Below are 19022 nucleotides of genomic sequence, written 5' to 3' on the forward strand. Positions count from 1 at the left end.
TTTCAGATCCGTTTGATCAAGACTTCAGTGGTGCACTGATTGTTAACTGCCCTGGTGAATTAGACACAAAATGATTTGTTTTTTATAAATATAAAAAAAAATCTGTAGGCCTACATATTATAATAAATTCAACAAATACAACGGTTATATCTCATGAAATGACTAAATTATTGTATTTAGACTCTTTAGTTTTTAAAAGTAACACTGTAGGCTATTGGTTTCTGTTACTTTAAAAAACAGTTCAGTAGCTACTAAATGTTGGTAAATGGTTGTCAATGTGCATTTTGCAATTTAGCTCACTCAGCCCACATTACCCTCAGTAGATGATTATAAATATTCACTGGTTCCATGCAAAAGTTAATGGAAATCAAGTAGTCTATTGTCATAAAACCAAAGTCATAGCTGACCATCTGTCGCAAATGCAAATGCAAAGCCTATAGCTCCAGATGACACAAGGGTGCGTGAATCTCAAGACATAGATTCAATCACAAGGAATATTTTTAATAAAAAGAAAAAAGGTATAAGATGGTTGATGTGTTTAATGTTTATTTTGTATATTATATGTTCAGGATACTTTTATTTGAGCGTTGCAGCTGAACACTGAAAAATGTACATTTAATTGCTGTTTTAATTTTGAAAGAAAAAACCCCAAAGCAGTGCAAAGGTGACAACCTGCAGTGATTAGTTCTTTACACTTGTTTAACCATTTGAAATATGGAAGATCTAATTGAAATCCTAAAAACAACGTGGACATTATTGTGACAGGTTAAACGGATGAATACAAAGATGTTGTTATCATAAAAAGGTGTAGGCCTATCACTGTACAAAATTGTTTTGCAGAGCTGCTTTTTTATAGACTGTTGCTATGGCTAATAATTCAATATAATGGCATTTACAACATGAAGATGAGGGAAAAGTATAATCAACATTTTATGAAATTGATTTGAAACTCACCTCTGTTGATGATGAATTGGATGAGAATCAATTTATTCCCTCAATTCCCTTTTATCAAGTCTGTTTTCAGTCACTGATTCATGTTCATCTGTCCATTGCGCTTTCTGAATGTTTATTTCAGCATCAGCAACAGCATATTTTAGGGTAATACTTTCCTCGTCACTAATTTCTCGCAGTCGGCAACGATGATTTGTGTTGATATATCATGAAATTCCCGTAAGCAGAGTTACAGAATGGATATAAATATCAGGACCGGTAACGCACGCTCGGAGATGTGTTGCCCTCTGACCCGTGTGTGGCTAACAATGGACACGCGTCCTCAGATAAGATCGATTAGATATACGAAAGTATCGTCTCAGGCTGTCCTTTCTGTTTCCCGTGGATTAGGACAACATTGCTCCAGTCATCCTAACAGCCACGCGTGCTGGTCCTCGTGCCTCTGATGATTTGAGAGATAACATTCCGCTGGCTCCCTTTAAAGTCTCCCTCTCTCGCTCTCTTGCTCTCTCGCTCGCTCTTACAAATCATTCACTTTATGCACTTATCCACGACAGTCACACCTCCGTCCCACCCCCTCTGTTCTCTCTCCTTCCACTCAGCGAGTTCTTTCTCGAACAGATTGAAAGGCGCGCCTGAGGCTAGAGCTGGACGCAAATGTTTGGCTGTAACGCATGGGTTGTACGCCTGTGTTAAAGTGGTGCAATTATTTGTAAAACTTTTTTAAAATTTTTTTTAGCTAAATTAAGTGGTAAGTTGTTATATTTTAAGAAAAATTTATATTTTTAAATTTTTAGGGTGACGTTTTGAATGGCAGGAGTATCGCGAAGGCTATAGCTTTATTTAAATTTTATACATTTTTATGACTTAAATTGAGAGACATATTTGAGGAAAATACTAACAAATTATCCGTAATACAACATGGATATTAAAATGAACTGCCACAAAGCAAAGCTATAAAGATTATTAAAATGGTGTAAATTTCAAAGGAAATTGTAATGTGATAGTATACGTGAAACTAAGTTTTAATCTAAAAACCATGGGCGGAAAATTTTTTTGAATTATTTTAAATGTTGTTTTTAGCTACCTGTTTACAAAGATGTTTTTATTTTTTATTTTATTTTTTACTTTGGATCCAACTATAAAATTTGTTTGCCGTACATGATGAATTTCATGAAGTTTATAATTTTAACAAAATCTAAGCTGTCCAGAAGTCACAATAATGATTTAAGCATTGATGGGCCACACATATAAATGTTTATTATTATTACTATTGGCATCTGTGGTACCACAAGGAGCCTTTAACATTCACTGACCCAAAAGGTTCTAGTGAAAAAAGTTTCTTCAGATTTTCACACACACACACACACACACACACACACACACACACACACACACACACACACACACACACACACACACACACACACACACACACACACACACACACAAATGCTCTTTTAACTGTTTTCTGAAAGATTCTTTTTGGGGAACCAAAAATAATTCTTCTATGGCATCACTGCAAAATCCCCTTTTGGAAGTTTTTTGTTTTTAAAAAGTGTAGTACAAATATTCTTTGAGTAAACATAAACCCATGGTCTTTCGAAGATCAATTCTTTAATTTTCCAGTAAAAAAAAAGAGTGAGTTAGAGAGAACGTTAGTAATGATTTGTTGTGAAGATTGTGTGATTACATGAGTAGAGATACGGCCTTAAAGATGCTGATTTGGCAAAGATGTTTCTCATGAAGATATTTCTAATTTCTCATAGAAAGTTATTTCTCATAAAAGTTTGGGGACAGGGGTGTTTAATGTACTGCCAAACTTCCTGTGAAAGAACTGTAAAGAGTATTTCACTCCATAGTCATAACAATAGCAAATAGATGCAGCTAGTAAAGATCAGTAAAATGAATGTATAGTTCAATACCAAGTTTGATGAGAAAAAAAAAAAGCTTTAATAGAAAATTAAATCATTGGAATTCTCCAGGATCCACAAATCATCCTCAGACCGATTATGTTTTAGACTATTATTGATCATGGCCGATGAGATGTATTAAATTCCATTAAAACCGCTTATTTCTGTCCTCTGTTTGTGAATAAAGTCAGCTGGTCCGTTATTTCCTGCAACACACCCCTCCCCTCCTCACACATACACATATAAATACACAGAGTCAAATGTGAGAAAGAGGCATATGGCTTCGAGTGTCACCCATCCCCCCTCTGCTGCCCTTTTTTGCCTGGTGCATGTGTTCAGATCTGGGCATTGCTATGGGAAGGGGGCAAAGACTTCACTGACTGAATTAAGGTCTACTCTATGTGTGTGTGTGTGTTGGGGCAGCTGGCTGATGTTGCTGGAAGGATGGAAAGATGGATGGGTGGATGGAAAGATGGATGGAGGCAGGATGTCTGACCCAAGGCCAGTGGAGGGGTATGAAAATAATAAGACACAGAGAAAGAGGAAAAAACAGAGGGGAGGACATGGAGGTAGAGAAGTACTGGGACTATGGGATGGGATATTTTGACTGGAAGAGTCAAGTGAAGATCATATGTGTTTTGGGGAATATTATGGCATGAATCACTTTGTAAAGGCTTTGGTTTGTATAATTTGGTTTAGTCAGATTATGCCGTCACTGAAGGAAACGTGTTATCCTATGTGCTTAGTTTCAGGAGGGCTGGTGGAGATCATAAGTATTGATCTCTGTTGTTCATGGTTAAAGAACAATGGATTGCAGCTCATTTCACGGCTTAATTCAGTCCAAGTACGCGGTCAATAAGAATACCTTCTGCCGGGCCAAGCTGTGAGGCATGTTCATTTAAATCACATATAACAAATTCCCAATGCTTTATTGTGGTGTGTAGTGCAAAATATTCCCCATCTGCATCATCTCCACATTTATCCCTTATGCATACAAAAAAATAAATAAAAATCAATAACAGTACAGCTCATATAAACTGTTATTCAGATGGATATATTGACTAACTTACATTTTAGACTCAAAATAGGAAGATATTTTTTGTTCCACCAAAACTGTACTGAGCAGCTAGTGCACAATTAACTGTAATGCGACTCTGAACAACACACACAGGTGCTTCATTCCTTTATGAATCAGTGTTTTTGAAACAATCGGTTGAATCAATGACACCTTGACTCACTCCTAAAGACAGTCACTTGATTGGCATATCAATGTATTCTTCAAGAAAGAGTCAATTTACCACTAATGCACAGATTGACAGCCTGTATAAAAAGTCATAATTTGTGTTGTACTGTATAACTTAATATGAAATAGCATATTAGCATACTTAAAATATTTTTTCTCTAAATACGCAGTTCAGCCACACTCTTAAAAACAGTTCTTATGTGGCACATGTGGTTTTGTGAAGAACCTTTCACTTCCATGGTTCCATGGAACTGTTCACTGAAATGAAATCTTTGGGGAACCCAAAACGGCATTGCTTCACATTTGAGAACTGGAACTAACTGTATAATGTGGGACTTATCTCATATTATTTGGCATTCAGTGGAAATACTACACCTGATTAAGCAAATGTTTGCATGCCTGTTCATAGTACTGTGGTGATCTCAATAGCTTGTCACGGAGGACAAATTAATTTAAATGGAATTTTAATTTAGAAAATCATTTAATGACCTGATCTCATTAAGATAAGTACGTAACTTCTTTACTTTTAGGAGGCTGAATGCATTTGAACAAGGATTGCTATACCGAGGGTAGTCTAAACTGCGTGACTGACCCAGGCACTGGAAGCACCCATTACAGCCCCAATGAGAGCCAGCTGCAGCTCATCAGCACAGGACACCTGAGCTCAGCCCTGCTTGGACATACTGCCCTTTACACACAATAACACTGGTTCACACAGAAGCACAATGTTATGTACATGCACATGCATGCATAGGCTTCTCAAGGACACCATCTAATATGGTTTTAGGGGTTATTGTTGGTGTTAATCTGACAGGAGCACAAAGAGTTACTATCCGAGAAAGAGAGACGAGAAAGATGAGCGATGGCATATATTTTCTTCTTTCTCACCTCTCCAGGGTGAGCCCAGATCAGAACACCTCCTCCTCCCCCATGAATTGGGATCAGGTGGGGATCAGCTGGACCTTCAAGAAGGGGGGCAGAGGGTTTATGTGTGTGTGTGTTTTGGTAGTGGTGCTGATGAGCAGAGGACGGTAGGGTGCCAGGCCGGCCGGGGGCCAATGTTGCACCTGTGAGAGATCCTGGAGGCAAATCTGGTTATAGATGCATGGATATGATTGGAAAGGTCCATCTCTGCACCTGCACAGAGAAGATTGAAGAGTTTGACAGGCCCAGAAATCAAAAACAGCAACAACCTAACTTTGGCTTTCATGATACATCCAAGATGTGCTGGATGTGTGGCTGCACTCCTGGGCGGGAAGAACCAATTGGTAAGTCCTTTCCCCCCAAGAACAATCTTTGAGGTGTAAATAACTGAGACAAAGAGGGAGTTAAGAGAGTACCCAACATCTTTCTCCCTTTTTGCTTTTCTCTGTCTCTCTCTTTTTCCCTCCCACTTCGTCTCCAGGGACTGTACCAGCCTGGCTTGAACTGGACACCATCTGCTATAATGTGACAGAATGGAAACCCCAAATACTTTCATTTAATTCTGCTTTGTGAGTGTGAGTGTTTGTTTGTGTGCACATGAGAAGAAAGCTATTATGTTTTTTTTTAATGCAGCATTGCTTCTGTAAATAGTATACATTGTATACATACTTGTATACATCCTGATATAAGCACATGTACACTAAAGGAGTGTGGGTCATGTCTGCACCCAGAGTTTGTTCCCCTGGGTACTTTGTTGAATTTAAAGACCATCTGTTTTTCTCTAACAAGCTTTCTCTTTTTCATTTTGTTATTTTAACAATGTTTTGTGTGTTTTATTTGTTCAAAGTGTGTGTGATTAAGTTAAAGTGTTTGCTTTTACAGGCCTCTAATATTATAAGAAATGTGAAAGAATCAGCACCATGGACAGTGCTGGAGAACCATATGCGCAGGCATTGCCATACTGAAAGGATTAGTTTTGTTTATTTATTTATTTTTACAGAGGTCTGTGAATGCATGTGCTGAACTTCTTAGGAGCACAACAGGAAGTATCAGATTTCACTGAACATTAAGTAGGCATGAATCCTGTTTAATATGAAAGAGTAAAGCCACGAAGCACTTGTGAAACTCAATTTCTAATCCTTATGGTGGTTTTGCAAATGCAAATTATTTTCTATTAAATGCTAATTATTCAATTGAATAATTTATTAGCTTCAAAGCTGCTAGAGGGTATGATGGGAAACTGACGAAAGCATTTAAAAAATGTGTCTGATAAAATGTGTCATACTATTATATTCTAAAGTCAGAGCATGCTTCTGCTATACACAGTTGTTTGATATTATATTCAATAAAGAGAAAAAACAGAATGAAAATGAAAGATGTTAAACTTGTGTTTTAGATGTAGCTTTGTCATTAGCATGTTTAGAGAGAGCCAATTCTGGAGGGGATATTTTAATATCCCATCAGAGCCTAATCTACGAGATGAATTACTGAGGATCACTTTTTCACCCCTACATAACCTACATAAAGGCAGTGTTTTGTCTTAGTTGTTGCTCTACGATCAAGATTGATCTCTCCATTGAAAGCTCAACACTCCACCTACCACCAACAGGACAACTCTCTCATTACACCTACTATATTACAAAAAATCTTACAGACCACCAAACATTTGACCAGTAATGTACATATTTGTACATTATCTGCTTACTGCATGTAGAATGCATGCTTTATTCATATACAATCTACAGAAGAGCACAAACACTGGTCACCGTCGACTGTAATATTCTTCCCTGAGTTTGAAATATGACTGTATCCTATCGATCGTATGTCGTAGCACGGTGACTAGACTACCAGAGAGAGAATACAGCCTTGAAAAAAGTGAACTGAAGGAAAAACAACCGCGGTGGTCATAGTGAGAAACTAGCAGACAGAGTGAAAGGTGATGCAAGGACAGATCGGTATTATTTTAAAGCAAAGTGACAGATTCTCACAAGCACATACATGTGTCTGTGCCTCACTACCCGTGTTATTGTTGAGTGTTTGATGTGGACTTGGCCTCATCTTCTTTGTCCATGAGACTCTGTTACTTTTCTCTCTGCATTCACATCATGTCTCGTCTCTGTCATGCCTGTGCGGCCGTGTGTGTTTGTGGATGATGGGAGTGGAATGGACACATGGATACGAGGAACTGGTGCCTTGCCTGAGGAGAGCTGTAATAGCAGCTGCCAGTGTGACTATCTATCTATCTATCTATCTATCTATCTATCTATCTATCTATCTGTCTATCTGTCTATCTGTCTGTCTGTCTGTCTGTCTGTCTGTCTGTCTGTCTGTCTGTCTGCCCATTCATTGATTTTTCTTTCTTTCTTTCTTTCTTTCTTTCTTTCTTTCTTTCTTTCTTTCTTTCTTTCTTTCTTTCTTTCTTTCTTTCTTTCTTTCTTTCTTTCTTTTTCATTTGGCTCTTTCACCTAAAAAAAATCACACTATTTCCCTTGGGCCTTTCCTCTACGACCATAATCATCCCTCTAATGAAGAGTGGCAATCCCTATGATGAAGGCCCTTCCCCCCTTTCTCTCCTCTTTCTCTCCCCAACCCCAAGTTTACTGTCTGTCCACTTTTTTTTTTTATACAGGTGACTGGGTGTTTTGATTGGGTGCTGCTGCTTCTATTTTGCAATATAATATGGATCAGCTGTCACGTGATTGGTTTTTGCACTGGCCTGGAGTATCTTTTCTACTTTTACATGGCTATTTCCCTGTAGTTTAGACCCCCTCGAGGGATGTGCCATAACTGAAACACTGTGTGAGTGTGTGTTTTGTGTATTTATGATGGAAATATATGAGTCTTGTTTTCTTTTTGTCTCTGAGGGGACAGGTTGCTGTGGTAATGATGCCTAAGGGACAGGGGCAAGATGTAAATTGGGTGATCATCACAGAATGTAAAGTGAAATCTACAGTGTATCACGGGAGTCTGAGTAAGAGAGACAGACGGAGTGAAAAAAGAGAGGGTCATGTCCTGCAGGCGCTCAGGGTCTAAGATGCTGAATTTCCCAGATGAAAGAGAAAACAGGGCCTGTGTTTTTTGTGGGAGTGTGTTTGTGTGCCTATGATACAGTCAGACTATACAGCATGTCTGGACATGACTGCTCAAAGTCCATAAACTTAATTGGCTCTCTCTTGAGATTATGAGTGCTGGTTAATTGGAAAAACACCCTCACTTGCATTTATACCTATATATATTTCCTCAGGAAAAAAAAAAAAAAAAAAAAAAAAACAATTGTTAACCATATTTATAAATGCTTAATTAAAATAAACAATTAAATACATAAATACATACAAAAATGTAAAAAAAATAAATAAAAAATAACCGAAGAAATATCAAATAAATTAGCCAAATCCATTCAATTATGACATTTTATATGTCTGTTTATTTTTCCCTTGTAAAACATTTTTATTTACTGCAATATATACAGTATATATATATATATATATATATATATATATATATATATATATATATATATATATATATATACACACACACACATACAATTATTAAATAATAATATAAAAAATAGCAGTGGACTTCAGCTTGCATGTTTGGGGAGCTTTTTTATTCTCGGAAGCTGCAGGCAAAATGTGTACTTATAACAAAGAAACTGCAATTTCTGGCATCACTAAACATGCACCAGTGGATATGAACAGCACCAAATACTGTAATGCATTTTTTGAGAGGGGAGAAATGGGAAGAGGAAAGGAATATAAAAAGTATACATTTTTACTTGCACGTGTTAAAGTACTGGCATGATTTTAATAGGATAGAAGTATGATTATTTTCAGTGGACATTGGAAATAAAGTATTAGACAACATAACCATATTGTCATGTAAAAAATGGCACATATAACAACAAACATATTTAAATCTGTCTCATTTAATCTACAGAAATGTCAGCAAGAGAAGCTTGTCATGAAGGGGAAAGGTCATTTCTGTGTACTTACTTTTCTCTCCCACACTCTGTTTCTTTTTTCTTAAGCAGCCAATGATATCTCAATGTTTTATTTTTTTCTTCATCCTCTTCCTGAGTTTGTCCAGTTGCCAGGTAACCCTGGGTCACATCTGGGGTCTAAATCGAGCACTTTCTCTTCCTAGTTATCAGAGAGCAGGGCTGTAATTTATTAGTTTGATAAAAAAGAGAAAGGTATTATACAGCACCGCCAATCTCCACAGAGCTTGTTTGGAATTCATGCCCTATCCCATTTCCGGTGCATTCCTTGCGGCATCTCTGAGCCATTCATCTTCAAATTGACCACCTGAGCCAGGTTTCTGCATATTCAGTTGGAAGAAAGCACACTAGGTTTGGACAGCCAGCCCTGTAGATTCAACATGTGCTGTAGCTTAATGGAATTAGGGTTTTTAAAGGGATTTTTGAAGCAATTTTTCTTTTATTTATTTCATCAATATATTATGTCTGCGATCGACATTGAAGCATATTTCTGCCACAAAAAAATAAATACAATACAATACAATAAAAAATAAATAATAATGATAAGGAAAAAAATAATGCTTTGGTAAATCATAATTATGACATATAAGGTTGAAATTATGACATAAAAAAGCAAAAATTATTTATGCCATAACTATGACTTTGTCAAGATTTTGAATTCTATATAATTGAGTCTTTTTAATTAGCTTTTTAATCACATAATTTCAACTTTTGTGTCATAATTGTCACTTTGTAGGTCATATTTATTACTTTTTAGGTCATAATTTCGACATTTTTTACTTATGTGATAGCTATGAACTTAATTGTCATAATTATGATTTTTTTGGGATAATAATTACCTTTTTAATCACGCAATTTTCACTGATTCGTTTTATCTAAATTTTGTCATAATTATAGCTTTTGATCTGTTTCAGCTTGTCTTTATGTCTTAATTATGACTTTTATGTCACATTATGTATTTTTTTACCTTAATTTTGTCATAACTATGACTTTTTATCTGAATATTTCAACTTGTCTTATGATGTCATAATTGACTTTTTATGTCATAATTATAACACTCTGTCATAACTGTGATTTACCAAAGCATATTTTTAGTTTTTCGTATGTGGTAGAAATATTCTTCCATAGAGAGGAGCCGCACTTGCCCAAAAAGAAAAATAAACTGCCAGAGGGGTGTTGCCAAAATGGCTGCAGAGTGGACTGACTTGCTTTAATAGATGGGGACTTTAAAATTAAAAAATTATATCACCAACAGTCGTCACCATAAATAGCCAACTTTAACTGAAAATGAATGACTTCCGGCAGTTTGGTCAGCGCAAATGGCCGTATGTGTGGATGCTCCCTGAAAGAGTGCCAGGGATCTGGAAGCAGTATGGTTGTGAAATGCCAGAAAGACACATACTCTGGCATTTGGGAAGGTGCACAGATGCAGTCCGTGAGTGTTGAAGGTGACAGACAGCCAAGAAGAGAAGCACAGGGATTTGTTTAAAAGCTTCTGTCATCCTCCCCTGAGTTTCAGATATGTGTCTCTGCTTAAATAATTAATTACTGGGAAATGCCGTGGAACCAGTTATACATAACAAACCACACAATCCACCACAAAGTGCAAACAAGCAGACAAACATCTTATATGAGAACGTTCGAAACTGTTCTATAGTGAGACCAAGTCCAGAAAAGTTATTTCCTGTCTTAGCAGCAGATGCACATCCGCAAACTTGCCAATCAGTTCAGAACTACACATATATAAATGAAATTATAGAACATATTACACCTCCAAAGCTGTGTGTATGCTGCGTAAAATTCATTTTGAAGCATTTGCACACCTGCTCCTTTGTGGCTCTGGCTGCTGTTATGATCACAACTTGCAATTGGCTATTTATAGAGATCTCCTGCTCCAATCTGAGGAGCAGATGATGCATCTATCACAAAGAGGTGTTTATGAAGAGGGTTAACCGTCCCAGGTCCCCAGTATAAGTGGCGCTTGAATTGATGTCCCTAGCTGTGAATTAGGACACACTAAACTGACAGGTTTCCAATGATTATGGCAATACTTTGATTAGAGAGAAAGATAAACAAAAACAAACGCACCTGTATTTTCACAGGAGAAGTGCGACCGAGTCCCGCGAGACCTGTAAAATGGACGCCCAGTTTCCACCTCAAGGCAATTACGTGCCATCTGCTCTAGTCTGTGTCTGTTTTTCGGGTTGTTGATGTAGAATTACGCGCTTTAAATTGACATAATCCATGACGGATTGTGATTGACGGCCGCAGAATTAATCATATGGCTAAAGCGGGTGGTCAGTTACTTTCAAAGACTAAAACGGACACCTGGAGTGCATACCATCAGCCAAAACTGAAGACACAACATGATATGACGCTATCTATTATTTCTATTCTATGGACAGGTTGGGAAATTTTTCTTGCTTGACATTCTTTTCCATGGTTTTGCGTCTTCTGTTGTAATTGTGGTTTTATTGGATATCAAGCCTCCTTTGGCAGTGAACATCTGGGCATCTACAGCAATAACGGCAACATTTACGCTTGTATCTCAAACACCTGCGAAATCTCACTGAGATGTATGAACATATTGAATTTATCTCATTTGAATATGTAATTTTTTCCTCTTTGGTGCGGGAAGAAGTACAAATCGATTTTTATTGTTATATTATAAATGCTGTTGTTGTTCAAAAGTCATTCATTACATAAGGAATCCTAAGAATGAATTCTAACATATTCCACCTTATTTTAGAAGTAAGGTTTTTTTTTATTATTATTTGGCAAACTTCTGATTTATTAGCCACTATAGGCCGAACTAGAATAATAAAGTGCAGTAAACTTTAAAGCTTTTTGAAAACCACTGTGTTTATGGTGGTGATAATGAATTAAATTCTCATGATAACATATCAGTTTGCAATACAAAGAATCTTAACAGGTAAAATAACTGGAGGCAAATGAAACCGGAAGCCTTTCCCATTCAAGTTACGAATGATTGTGTCCCTTCTTACATTAAACACAAAGCTGATAGTTATTATACATTTTCTGATAATCCGTTTATTTGAATGATTTATTTAGCTGTTTTTCAGCTAGATGAGAAATAAAGCCTCTTATTTTTCTTTTTTTTTTTGCATCCGAGACAAACCTGAGGACAACGGCGATCACCACTAGTGGGTAACACTATACACCCAGTGGTAGGCCCAGTAATTTGCTACCACAGCAGGACCCGGCGCAAAAATGTAGTTGAGACAGGCCCTGATACACCACCACCACACAGAGAGACAAACAGAGAGAAGAAGAAGAAGCTGTTTCTGTATTCAATATCACTTGAATTGTTATTAAGCAAGATAAGACATGCACATGCTCTGAGATGTGTTCAAAACAAACACACTTACTCTCTGAGGATTTCATCAGAGTGTCAGACTCCAAAGCAGGAGTGGGAGAGTGGGTTTTCACTTTGGCGCCAATTCATGGCACCAATGAACCAAGTTCAGAGTCATGATAATACTATCAATTTAAAAGGATAACTATGCACTATAGTTTGGTTGAGACAATGTGAATTGGTATTCTTCATTTGTTGCTTAATTGAAGAAGAACATTACCAGACTTACTCAATTAAGATTGAGATGATTATAAACTGCACTGCAGTATTTTGATTGCTGACAGCAGATTTCCTGTTCCAATGGAGTTTGCAGTCACAGAAGCACACCAAGCAAGGATAAACAGCACTGAATTCACAGAATCCAGACTTCCTACATTCTTGTAATTTTCTTCACCAAAACACAAGAGTGTGGTAAGGAGACTAACAAATAATGAATTCTGCATGGCAGGAAAATTCATATTATGAAAACCAGGCCTGGCAACAGCTTTAACATTAAGTTAGGCCACAGGAATCTTTGGGTGGACTATAAAGTTGCTGGATTTCTCTCTATTGTTCCTCTGTGGAGTTGTTTTGGAATTAAGAAAAACAACCTATAGTAAATCTTAATAGCACAGCTATATGAGGCATGTACCTTCAAACTGACTTCTCTTCCTCTGGTAACTGTGAAAGTGGAGTATGTGCTGCCACCCAGCGTCTCGATAGAGTTTTACATCTGCAACTAAACGCTAACAGTGGCGATATATATATATATATATATATTATCTTTTTGTTAAATGAAAAAACAATACTCTAAAAGTGTAATTATTTTCCTTTAATGTATCTCATAAAACTGCACTCATAACAGTACAGATTGTCTTCTGTATCTACAAGCCACAATTTAATTACATTAATGATACTGTTCAAATGTGTTTTTAAAGTTTTTGAAAGAAGTCTCTTCTGCTCAGGAAGGCTGCGCGTATTTGATCAAATGCAACATAATATTCTGCAATATTATTACAATTCAAAATTATTTGTTTGAATTAATATAAATCTTTTGTAACATTCTAAATGGCTTTACTGTCACTTTTGATCATTTTAATAAATCCCTGATTTATAAATGTACCCCAACCATTAAAACGGTATATTTTACGTATAGTTGCACATTTTACAAATATCCTCTACTTGCATTTAATCTCTTTTCTGATCCTTTGTTTCTGTCTTTATTTGCTCTTCCCCTGTCTCTTCTTTCTCCTTTTCACTTTTCTCATTCCCTCCTGCATTCTTCTCCTTTTCTCCCAGGCTTTCCTCTCCTCCATCACCTTCTCCTCTCTCTCCTTCCACTACTGTCTCCTCTTCATCTTCCTTCTCCCCTTCCCCTTCCCCTTTCCCATCCCCAATCTCCCTCTCTTTTACCTTTTTCTGCTCTTCTATTTCTCCCTGTGCACCCTCGGCCACAATTCCTTCCCATCCTTCGGTCTGCAGTTCCAGTTGTTCCACTCTTTGCATCATTTTCCGGGCAGTAGACTCCAATTCAGCGATCAGCCGAGCCAGTTTGGTCTGCAGGGCCTCTAGGCTGGCCTCTAAGCGCTTCACCTTGTCCTCCGTTTTCTCCACCTCTCCCTCCCGTTCGTCTGTCTCTTCCAGCATCCCCATCTTTGTCAGGATCTGATGACCCTTCTCCTCCAACAGGCGTTTGGCTGCAGGGTACTCAAGAAGTGTTTCAGTCAGGTCCTCTTTCGATAGGCTGAAGAGATCTGAGTAACCAATGCTGCGAATGTTGGCTGTTCGTCTATTTCCTGATTTGTTACCTATACATTAATGAGAATTTGTGTCATATATGGTGATTCATTATGTGTCTACAGCTAAATATTATTTTATACAACAAAAGCAGATAGTGTTTTTACTGCTGAACTGAAAAAACAACAACAACAAAAAAAAAAAAAAAAAAAAAAAAACAGCTATAATGAAGTCAATCCACACAATGGTCTCCGTAGCAAAATTATATTGCATAACACAACCACAAACGACAGAAGAAGTCAATTTTTATTTTTACAAAACAATAAAAAGGATTTTAGTTGTTGTTGTTGATGGAAATTATAAAAAATGTTGCCATCACCATGATGATGGTTAATACTGTATGTTGTTATTGAATATAAAGAATGCAGTTATACTTTATGTATTGAATACTTTACTCATCTTTATCATTTCCTACCTTTGATATTCAAGATACTGATTTCTCCAAAGAAGTTTCCTTCCCCCAGAACAGCAAACTGAGTAACTCCATCATCTGCAACCACTGCCAGCTTCCCCTCTTTAATGATATACATCTCATGACCTACATCTCCCTTCTTGCATACATACTCTCCTGGGCTATACACCTAAACAGGATAGCAATGATTAGTGTATGTTTTGGAAAATATGCTAACAAATGATACCATCTGATAATAACAACATTATAAATATAACATTGCTGAGGTAAAGTATAAGTCTCAGTTCAACTGGCTCTAGTGTTAGACTTAATCCTGTCCAGGTGTGCCACCTGTTTCTAACCTGGGGGGTGAGTTTAAGTACCAGCTGCTCCAACAGACTGGTCTCACAGTTCTGAAAGATGGTGACTTTGGACAGAGTGGGCAGATGCACACTCACTGCAATTGCTGTCTGAAGTGTGGTTGGAAGATGCTGAAGAATCTCATTCTCCCGTGTGATCTTTCTGTTCCAGACACATGACACATAATAATGGAAGAGGAACAGCTTTAAGGGATTTAATGGCATGTTACAAAAGAAAAGGGCTAAAACTAGTTCTAAGAAAAGCTAGCATGTTTTTTTTTTCAGTTGCCATTTAATGTGATATTTTGCAGTTTAGCTATCTTTTATATTTACACTGCTTTTCAAAGTTTAGATAGAACTTGGAAGAAGTCTCACCAATTGCATCTATTTGATCAAAAATACAGTAAAAAGTTAACATTGTGAATTATTATTATTTAAAATAATATTTTGAATTTAAGTCTCTTTCATGATTACATTTTTAAAGAGCATTTGTTTGTTTTTTTGTAACAAAATATTTACTGTGACTTTTGGTCAATTTAATGCATAACACTGAATAAAAGTGTTAATTTCTGAAAATATCTCACTGACACCAAAACTTTGAATGGTAATGAACCCTAAAGTAGTGTATTTAACATACATTTATTTCACACTAAAATTAGTTCAAATCTATTAACATATGTACTTGGCATCAATTGAAACTTACTGTTATAAAAATGATAATGAATCTTTATTTGAAGTACTATTTGTGTACAATGCACATTTCTGAATATTATGCCTAAACTGTGTTTTGTAACACCATTGATGAGGACTGTATGATCTTTGAATATTAGTCTTTAGGTCTTTGGTCTTTAAATGCAAGATATTTCAAGTGTACTATAGTTGGAATAGTTCCACTTCAGCAAAATCAGATATACAGATATACTCAGTATATCTTTAGTTGGACTTCAGCACTACTTCTGCGCAATTAAAATGCAATTAAGTACAAAAGTACAAAATTAGTTGTTCCAGTTTAGCAGACTTTTAGTACACCAGTTTAGTATACTACAATTACAACTGCAGAGTAGCCTTTTTTTAAGCACATACACATAAATGTAAATGTAGTATACTTAGCATAAAATAAATGTATTTCAAATACGTTTTAATATTCCAGCAAACCCATCGTTTCATCACAATTTCACCATCAAGTTAGGCACATCAACCATAACTCCTTCAAAAACAGCTAGAAGCCTTGGAGTTATGATTGATGATCAGCTGACTTTCTCAGACCACATTGCTAAAACTGTCCGGTCCTGCAGATTTGCTTTATTCAACATCAAGAAGATCAGGCCCTTTCTTTCGGATCATGCTGCACAACTCCTTGTTCAAGCTCTTGTTCTGTCCAGGCTGGACTATTGCAATGCCCTATTAGCAGGTCTTCCAGCCAGTATCAAACCTTTCAAATTAATCCAGAACGCGGCAGCAAGATTACATTTTTATGAGCCAAAAAAAATACACGTCACACCTCTGTTTATCAATTTTCACTGGCTTCCAATAGCTGCTCGCATAAAATTCAAGGAATTGATGTTTGCCTACAAAACTACCACTGGCTCTGCACCCATTACCTTAGCCATCTTCAAGAATCGGCTTAAAACCCATTTCTTCCATCTTTATTTTACCCTCTAACTTTTAACACTCACTATTCTAATTATATTCCTAAAAAAAAAAAAATCTAACTACCTTTCTAATCTTTTTGAATTCTATTTTATTTTCATTTATAATGCAATTGTGTGTGTGTGTGTGTGTGTGTGTGTGTAAAGACCTCTGACACTAGCTTGCTCTATTCTTTTTTTATTCTATCTGTTTTCTTTTTTTCATTTATTATATTATTTAAAAGCCTATGCTACATGTACTGTGTTAACCTAACTGAGACTTGTTATAGCACTTATATATCATTGCTCTTTTTGTTGTTTTTGATTGCTACAACTGTCCTCATTTGTAAGTCGCTTTGGATAAAAGCGTCTGCTAAATGAATAAATGTAAATGTAATATATTTATTTTTCACTAAATCTGATGTTGCTTGACTGTCTTTAAATTCTGCTGTTTGTGATTTTGCCAGAGTCAGACTTTTGTTGATCCTGGAAACAACATTACTGTCCAATAACATAGACCTAACTCTATCCCTACCCCTAACCCTAACCATAATTTATCACAAAAATCAGAGGGAAATGATAGCTGAATAACAGGGGTGGTTGATTTGGATGTTGTTACAGGAACATCACATTCACCCACACACTATAAAGGAAAGACCCACTTGTTGATGTGGAGATGCTGGTACCAGTCGTTGACGCGTTTTTGCAGCTCTTTGCTGATGCGCCGGCTGCGTAGGTAACCCTTCACCAGCTCATGATTGGGGAAAAAAACGTTGTCACGATCACGCAAGCTTGATATCACGTCCCCCATGCTCCCCACGACAGAAGCAAACACTAGCACGGCGATCAACATGTCTGCGACTAAAAACAGATACTCTTCTTCGCGTTCAGGCGGAGGAGTGTCACCCACTGTGGTGAGGATGAGAGTGGAGAACCAGAAGCAATAGAAGTACTGGCGTCTCGTGGCAGCAAAGTCCGGGTCAGAGATGTTGGGATAGACCCAGGGATCCGCACCGAAGCCTATGTAATTAGACAGAGAGAAGTAGACGCAGGCGTTCCAGTGGATGAGCACGAAAATATACAGCATGAGTTTGGCGACTCGGAAGGTGTTTGGATAGGATGTGCGCGTTTCCATGCGGTCCAGGGCCTCGTTCATACGGCCCGTTCGCAGGAAGCGGTTGACCCGAACTAGAGGTGTGTGGATCCCCAGATTCAGGTAGAGTAGATCAGTGGGCAACAGGGAGGCAATGTCCCACTTGAATCGAGAAGAGCGCATGTAACGCTTTTTTAAAAGGGACAAGTCTCGCACCAGGATCCCCTGCTCCAGAAAAGCTGTAAAACAGGAAGGTCTTTTATTATTTATATTGTGTCTTGAGGTTTTCCAGTTGCGATCTGAAGAATCACAAATGGTGCATCAAGTTCCTTTTCATTTATAAAGTGACAAAAAAGTGAAGTCATTCACGCAAACTTGAAAATTAAATAAGTACTACATTCAGACTGATAGGACAAACAAATAAAGCAACAAGATGCACACTTACCTGTGCGAAACCCAATAACTGTGTCAAGCACATAGAACAAGTCACAAATATAATCCAAGGTAAGCCATGTTGCCACAAACTTCTCCTCAATGGCATAGAAGCATGTCCTTTGAACAATACACAAATATTTGAACAATTTTTCATACCTGTGTTGACTTAATGTAGCAAATGAAATACTGTTAGGACTCTGCAAATGTGATGCTATTTTAAGAACTAATATATTAGTGTCTTTGTTAATGTTCTCAATTCAGTTATACAAGATTTTTCTAAAATGCTGTAAAAAAATAAATAAGTGATTTATTAAACCATATACAGATGTAGTTCAACACCAATCAGTAAAACCTCAGTGTTTTCCCTACCTGAATATTATGATGACCCAATTGTAGCAGATAGGGAGTATCATAATTTGTAACCATGTATAATAAAACTCTTCAGATGGATCAATTATCCATTCCTTCCATCTGAAAGATTATACAATTTTGTGTTAGTGTCTTTTGTATAGTGTACTTTTTTTTTAACCAAACCCCTTAAAATGACAAACAACTGTATTTGGTGTGCATGTGTGTGTATTTGGAGCATTGCTGTCAAACTTAAACTTAATCTTTTTTTTTTACAGTGTAATATTAAAGTAACAAATTTGACAACTAAACATTTGAACTAAAACTCACTTTAATGTTGTTGTCTCATCTTTCTTCTTCTCTTTTGGTTCTTGTTCCTTATTCTCTTCCTCTTCACCATTCTTGTTCATGCGTTGCCATGTGAAAAGCCCTTGTCCAGCGATTCATGTTAATATTTAGTATTTACCAAGAAAATATGAAGCTAAGCAAGTTTATAACAACATTACAAAACAGATGAAGAAAACACAACCATTGTTTGACCACATAGCTGTGTCATCATAACAACAAGCAGCCCCACCCATATAA

The 19022-nt window shown here is 36.9% G+C and overlaps 1 protein-coding gene across 1 annotated transcript; it reads right to left on the reverse strand.

Annotated features, from left to right (window-relative positions):
• Positions 1–13480: 13480 nt before the first annotated feature.
• LOC113108433 (cyclic nucleotide-gated cation channel alpha-4-like) lies at positions 13481–18884 on the reverse strand. The gene is made up of 7 exons (XM_026271564.1): positions 18768–18884; positions 18459–18560; positions 18100–18206; positions 17224–17893; positions 14937–15096; positions 14599–14764; positions 13481–14194 (listed from the first exon to the last, which is right to left on the reverse strand). Exons 1-7 carry the CDS (start codon positions 18845–18847, stop codon positions 13575–13577), a joined length of 1905 nt encoding a protein of 634 aa, XP_026127349.1. The 5' UTR covers positions 18848–18884; the 3' UTR covers positions 13481–13574.
• Positions 18885–19022: the final 138 nt, after the last annotated feature.

This window comes from Carassius auratus, chromosome 9 (genome assembly GCF_003368295.1).
Source record: "Carassius auratus strain Wakin chromosome 9, ASM336829v1, whole genome shotgun sequence".
NCBI classification, from domain to species: Eukaryota; Metazoa; Chordata; class Actinopteri; order Cypriniformes; family Cyprinidae; genus Carassius; species Carassius auratus.

Coding starts and splice junctions, on each gene's coding strand:
- LOC113108433 (XM_026271564.1), bottom strand. CDS start 18,847: ATGAACAAGAATGGTGAAGAGGAAGAGAATAAGGAACAAGAACCAAAA. Junction 18,207..18,458: donor TGGGTCATCATAATATTCAG/GTAGGGAAAACA, acceptor TATTGTTCAAAG/GACATGCTTCTATGCCATTG. Junction 14,765..14,936: donor TACTTAAACTCACCCCCCAG/GTTAGAAACAGG, acceptor TATCCTGTTTAG/GTGTATAGCCCAGGAGAGTA.